The 6,744-nt window shown below is 35.9% G+C and overlaps 1 protein-coding gene and 1 long non-coding RNA gene across 5 annotated transcripts; both read right to left on the reverse strand.

Annotated features, from left to right (window-relative positions):
* Positions 1-481: 481 nt before the first annotated feature.
* Positions 482-4,733, reverse strand: LOC111984124 (uncharacterized). Of its 4 annotated transcripts, none has more exons than XR_010628495.1 (5): positions 4,628-4,733; positions 1,181-1,257; positions 1,008-1,079; positions 861-930; positions 482-778 (listed from the first exon to the last, which is right to left on the reverse strand). It is a non-coding gene; the product is annotated as an uncharacterized LOC111984124 (long non-coding RNA). The 4 variants fall into 4 exon arrangements; XR_010628496.1 differs by lacking the exon at positions 4,628-4,733 and adding an exon at positions 2,507-2,676; XR_010628498.1 differs by lacking the exon at positions 1,181-1,257 and having other exon boundaries at positions 4,628-4,722.
* A 327-nt stretch (positions 4,734-5,060) lies between these two features.
* On the reverse strand, positions 5,061-5,477 carry LOC136066978 (uncharacterized). The gene has a single exon (XM_065772113.1). It carries the CDS (start codon positions 5,475-5,477, stop codon positions 5,061-5,063), a length of 417 nt encoding a protein of 138 aa, XP_065628185.1.
* Between the last annotated feature and the right edge of the window lie 1,267 nt (positions 5,478-6,744).

The following is a 6,744-nucleotide window of genomic DNA, read 5'->3' on the forward strand; positions in this document are numbered from 1 at the left end:
CTCTATGAATTAACTCAAAAAATAGGATCCTACTATGTAATTTAAATTCAAGTGTTTGCCCACTTATTATTCAGAAAAGAAAGCATCTCAAAATTCTCAAGAGAATATCCCTGCTAACTAGTACTAAGCAATAGCACACAAATTTCAACCAAAACAAATGACAATAATTTCTCAAAAAAATGCAGAATCTGAATTTCTCACACTGAAACATTTTTTTTATGACCATACTTATCCGTTTAGGAACTAATGCCACTTTGAATCATGACGTGAGATACTGGAATTTGCCAAACATGGAGCCCGTTGAGAATGCCTTCTCCATCCAATTAATAAAGCAAAATCTCACTTGAACCGTTCGTAAAAAAAAACTCACTTGAACCAAGGCAGGTCAAGACAAAACCAGAAAAAAAATAGCACCAATGAGGTCAACATAGCTTCACTCAGATGTAAAAAGCATAAAAGATGAACGTAAGCAGACAAAGTATAATATTTCTCGTTCTATGAACTGAGTTGGGAGAATAATTTACTTTAAAATCAGAGGTTCTTTATAATAATAAAAAATCCAGAATGATATCTGTCATTATTTATTCTTGCAATATAGAAACATAACCATTTAGAAGAAGTAATTTAGAACATGAACAAGAAAGTTACACAAAAAAAAAGGCATTTTGTCATGAGAATCAAGTTCAACTTAGTAGCGTAGCTCCTAAAACACAGGATCAACATTTTTTTCCCCACTTTTCATTATACATCTGCAGAAGCTTCTCAGCTGGTGTCACACCTGCATTAATTAAGAAAATCATGCATGTATAGCGTATTTTCAAACTTGAAAAGAATACACGAATGATTTACAGATTAGTTACCTGTTATAACATCCTCAGCTATCTCATTCAAGTACATTGATTCCCTAGTGTCTCTCCTTTCCAAGCCATCCTATAGAATAATAGATTGGTTTTAAGATAGTCAACTACAAGACGGCAATGACATTGATCATATCTTGCGTAGATTACCTTCGCCCACTTTATTACACTTTCAGCTACATCCTTTAACAAGCCACCTTGAAATGGTGTGTTTATAGGAACCTAGCAACAACAAAAAAAAAAAAAACCTTAATTTAGATTTGCCATCTTAGCTCCATAGAAATGGAACTAAAATCACCAAAAGACATTGAACTTTTGCTTGCCTACAGCCCCCCATGCTTGGCTCTATCTTTACATTCTTCTCGATACTCCAACATCAACATTTGCAATACAATCCAAACTTTCCAACATGCCAAAAGTATACACACATCGTACAAGTGTTAGTTTGTGCTTGGACACGATCCTTTTTACCAAAATTTGGGATTAGAAGGAGAAATTTAAAATTCTCATGAAACCTTTAGGTAGAAATTTGGATGAATACTTTTATGTAAAAAAGAAATAATTTTTTCCCTTTTTATTTTTGGAAAGATTGGAAATATACTAACCCTTCCTAGCTGCCGACATTAATTAAAGCCAAAAAGCGAATGACATAATTCAGAAACAACAGGAATGATATTAGTGCGCGCTAACATAGTCTTAACAAAACTATTTCCCTAATATGTTAGCATCTACCAGTAAAACAAATTGAAGAAACATGACTAACTTTTGATTTGGAAATTGCTCCTATTAGAACAACACCATATACTAACAGATGACCACCAAATAATCAAAATGTGTATACGCACCAAAATAGTACTAGTATCCAAACAAGAACTCTCACAAACAGAAATAGTAGTTGCAAAATAGTAGTACCAATATATAGTACTTTCAAAGACAGCCCGATAAGCTAGCAGTTGAAATGCAACAAAAATATTAATCCATATAAAATAATTTGCATATTCAATCAAACAACATCATAATTATCTCCATAATATATAAAGCCGAAAAGCGAGTAGGAAATGCCGAACCTGGAAGTAAACAGAGTAAGGAACAGAAGATATTGAATAAGTCTGGCATATCTCAGGTTGTGTTTTATATGTCATTAATTATATAGAGCAGGGCACAATCTAATCATATGAAAATTTTTCTTGATGTTGAGTAACTCCCGACAACTCATTGTTTAGTTTTAATCATTAGATTCCTTCACGATGACATATTTAAAAAAAAAAAAGAAAAAAAAAAAAAAGAAAAAGAGAGAGACAACTACACAGNTCTCATTACTATTATTCCTCATTTTTCTTGTAAGGACTGGCATGTACTCCCACTGTGGTCGCCAATTTGTTTGTGAGAATACAAACTAACTTAAAAAGAACTACTTGCAAGACAAAACTTCACACCAAATTGATGGGCTCTGCCATTGCCTAAACTAATAGGACTTCAAAAGTACAAAATATTCAACTAAGAAAAATAAGGGAACAAGCAATATAATCACAATATGTAGATATCTTAATTTAAGTTCATACAAATAAGAAAGATTCAAATCACACAAACTCCTAAGTTAAATTACAAAAACTAAACTTAGATAATTCATGTGAGGCAAATGCACTTACAAACATGAAGTTATCCTTCCATTGACTGGGTATGTGAATCAAGTTTATCAGATTTTTGTTGTTCTCTGATAATATCTTCAATCTTTATTTATAGTAGACAAAACAGTTACTGCACTCCTCCTTATTTTTTGGTAACTTCTATTGCACTCTGACTTAGTGGATAACTGACTATGATATTCTCTTGCTGTAACAGGTCTTGCAAGTTTTGCTTGTTTGGGTCATGGTTTACGTTGATCAAGATTTGGGCCATGGTTTACACTTATCAGGATCCAACCACAAGTCACTCTTCAGTGGAAATATGACTCACATGTGAACACTTTACAAAGACCTTTAGTTACACGTTACCACCTCCCAAGATATTCTTTGTAATAATGGGCCTGGCAAGTTTATATATTTGGGCCATGGTTGACAAAAATCCAGCCTGATCAAGTAACTGATTCACATGATCACATGTGAAAAAATATTTTTATTTTTAGCCTAACACCCTCCGTCTCATCCACATAGAACTTCACTAGAGTGGGCAAAGAATAAGTGACTCGTATGAGCAAGAGAAACTCAAATAAGATAACTTTATGCGAAGGGTTAAACTTTTTACATAAACTGTTTTACACAGTTTAACACACCTCCAAAAATAACTTAAATCATTTATACAATAGACGAAAACCCTAAAATGCAAAATCTGAGATTATTAACATCATCACCAAGAATAAGTATTTATCATCATCGTCGTCACCACCACCATCATTATTGAGATTATCATTAGGGTTGTCCAACCAAACCTACCACCTGACCCACCCAACCAATCCAATTCAAGAACCAACTAACCCAATGCCAGTGATAGTTAGCAACAAGTCTCCACCCCCAAAACTCAAGACCAATGGGTCAGTTGGTGGGTCTGAGCATAAAAAACTGATTTTCAACTAACCCAACTATATACACATTGGAAAGTAGCCATTCTTCGCCGATAGGAGTGTTTTGCCAGTCAATTTTGTCCGATTAGTCAAAATCCAATGAGATCTCGCCAGATCCGGTAGATTTCATCAAAATTCGGCATAATTTCGCACATTCCAACTCTGATCAAGGACCAACCTGTACCCGAGGAGATCTAACCACCCGAACTGACTCCTTTTACCGATCAATAGCTGGTCCGAATATGAGAGACTCAAAGTGATCAGGTCGATTCTAGGTTGAGCACAAACCCGACCCAGACCAACCCATGGATAGCCCTAATTATCATCACAAATCTACCATGAGAAAAGGAGTCACTTTTGTAGCTAGTGACGACTTGTTGATCAACGCAGTCATGAACATGTATGATAAATAATATTTATACAATAAGTTTAATACAAACTCAATGATAAATTAATGATAAAATATAATATATAGTGTGTAATTTAGGTTTTCCAAATAAATTTAAATATGTGGTTGCATGAAACCAATAAAGCATATATGGTGTTTTTTTTTTTTTTAATAACAATTAAACTCAATACAACTATATGTTCGTACAGTAACATTGGATGGCAACTTCATCTTGGCAAAATGCTCATGCCAAGGTCCCAACAACCCCCCCCCCCCTCTTGTTATAACAGGTCTTGCAAGTTTTGCTTATTTGGGCCATGGTTCACGTTGGTCAAGATTTGGGCCATGGTTTACATTTATCAAGATCCAGCCTCAAGTCACCCTCTAGTGGAAATATGACTCACATGCTCACACATGTGAACACTTTACAAAGACTTTTAGTTACACGTGACCACCTCCCATGATATTCTCTGTTATAATGGGCCTGGCAAGTTTGTATATTGGGCCATGGTTGACAAAAGTCCAGCCCCTCAAGTAACTGATTCACATGATCACACATGTGAAAATATTTTATTTTTAGCCTAACATTCACAATCTAGACTCACTCAAGCACTTTATCAAACATGTTATGAGCAATTTTGAAACTTTAAAATTTAAGGGAAAAAAGCCCTCAGATCCGAAACCCACCCACAAATAACATGTTATTACCCTATAAAATCACAATTAATAAAAAATTACCCAATAAAATCACAATTTTAAGAACATAGTTATTTGATCCAACTCAAAAGAAACCCATGAAATAGAAATTAAAACAGAGTTTACCTTTGTAAGAGAATGCTAGGCGTGAGAGAGAAGAGTGAAAGACAGTCCAAGAGTGAAGAAATCGTGAGTGAGAGAGAGAGAACCAGAGTGAGCTGAGAGAGCTTGAGAGAAATATTGTGGGTTGCAGATTTTTTTTTTTTTTTTTTTACGTTACAAAACATTGTAATTTGTTAATATAATAAGGGTAAATTAGGTAATTTCTTTGGTTAATAATTTATGTACACTACTTTCTCGACAAATCTCTCCAATTTGGGAGAATTAAAATGAGGGATTAGAGGAAACTCTCCAAAACCCTCCCTTTCATTCCTTAAAAATCTTCCAAACAAGGTAATTGAATTATTCTTCCTCCCTTTACTCTACCCCTCTTTTTTTAAACATCCAAACAGATGGCTAGTTTCTTTTTTTTTGGTCAGGAGGAAAATTCATTAACGAACTAAGAAGGGAGAGGAAAATCAGCAATAGTTCTGCTATAGTACAAACCAGCCTTATTCGAGCTTAAAAACTCCATAAGATCCACAGGTGGATCATGATACGAAATGAAATTGTTATCCTGAGCAGTCCCTATCCTAGCCAAGCAGTCACTGGACGAGTTTGCTTCATGATAACAATGCCTAATCCAGACTTGGTCCATGTGGGAAATCAACTGCCTGCAATCCTCAAGCAAAGGCATAACAGCAAGATTCGCATCTGATGGCTTGGATAGCAGCTGAACAATTGCAATAGCATCAAGTTGGATGTCTACGGCAGTTAATTGTAGGCTGTTGCGGAGCATCAAGCCGTCTCTAAAGCCCCAAAGCTCCGCGGTAAAGCTGTTTATGCAGCCAAGACTCCTGGAAAAGCCCCTACCCATTCCCCTCGGTCATCCCTAATGAGACCACCACAACTAGCTCTGCCAGAGCTTCCTAGAGCTGAACCATCAGTGTTTAGGAGGAACCACCCAGATTGAGGTTTTTCCCATCTGATACGCACCACTTTCCTGCTACTCGAGACAGTGGCGATGCCACGTTGGTCCCAGGGTGTTCTCGAAAAAAAAAAATTATATATAATAATTAATTTTTATTTTATTTTTTTACCCTAAAAAAAAGAATTAGGAACACCCTCAATCAAAATTAGGAACACCCTAACAAAAAAAATATTTTATTTGTTCTACTTTCAAGCAAAAAAAAAAAAAAAAAAAAGCCCAAAAAGAAAATTTGAATTAAAATCTGAAAAAGAAAAAAAAAATGTAACAAAGCAAGCAGCAAGCGCACGATTCTCAAAAAAAAAAAAAAAAAAACGGATGGCATCACGCAACAACCAACAACCAATGGAACGGATGCGTCGAACGGAAAAGGAGATCACAGATTGCCAGATTGGGCCAGCCTCAAACTCGATCTCCCATTCAAACAGAAGCTACATCTCAACGACGTGCTGCTCGATCGGTCTTCCTCGCCTCGCTATTGTGCCCGATGGCGCCGCCCCTCAGCCTTAGGCCCCCTGCTCCCTCAACGGGTTTTTCATATCTGTCTTAATCTCTCTTTCTCTTCATCTCAGTTTCTCTTTATTAATATTTACCTTGTTTTACTCTGTGTATCTGGTTGTTGATGGAGCATAATTAGACTCAATCTCCCATATGGTTTCTCTAAAAAAAAGCTTTGACTGTTTTGGTGGGCAACTGGGCAAGTGTAGTTTAGTTCCTCAATTTCTTTTGCTTTTTTGTCATTTGAAGACTAGTCAAGAATCAAGTTATATTATCTTAAACAGTGTTTTTGGCTTTATCCGATGTTGGTGTTGGTGTTGGTGACTGGTGAGATTATTAATTGTCTTTTAGTGTTGGTGTTGGTGTCATTTGGTGAGATGCAATAAATTGGCTTTATCTAATTGGCTATAGTCTTGTGATTGGGGGCCACGGGCATCGAGGCTTGTTTGTTGAATTGGGGTTGGATGGGGGCATGGGCTGAGGTAGTGCAAGTGTGCTGTGTGTTAGTATTAGTGCAAGTGTGCAACTAATAATTAATAAATATGGCTGTGCTAGTTGATTAGTTCAACTAATGGTCATAAAATATGTAATAAATCACTCTTTTTTAGACTTGGACTTAAGCTTTACGGACTAAATATTTTTGAGCTGCACAATTTAT

This window comes from Quercus suber, unplaced genomic scaffold, assembly GCF_002906115.3.
Source record: "Quercus suber isolate HL8 unplaced genomic scaffold, Cork oak 2.0 scaffold_53, whole genome shotgun sequence".
Taxonomy (NCBI): Eukaryota; Viridiplantae; Streptophyta; class Magnoliopsida; order Fagales; family Fagaceae; genus Quercus; species Quercus suber.

What these genes read in the sequence shown, in the direction of transcription:
- LOC136066978 (XM_065772113.1), bottom strand. Translation starts at nt 5,477, where the DNA reads ATGGGTAGGGGCTTTTCCAGGAGTCTTGGCTGCATAAACAGCTTTACC.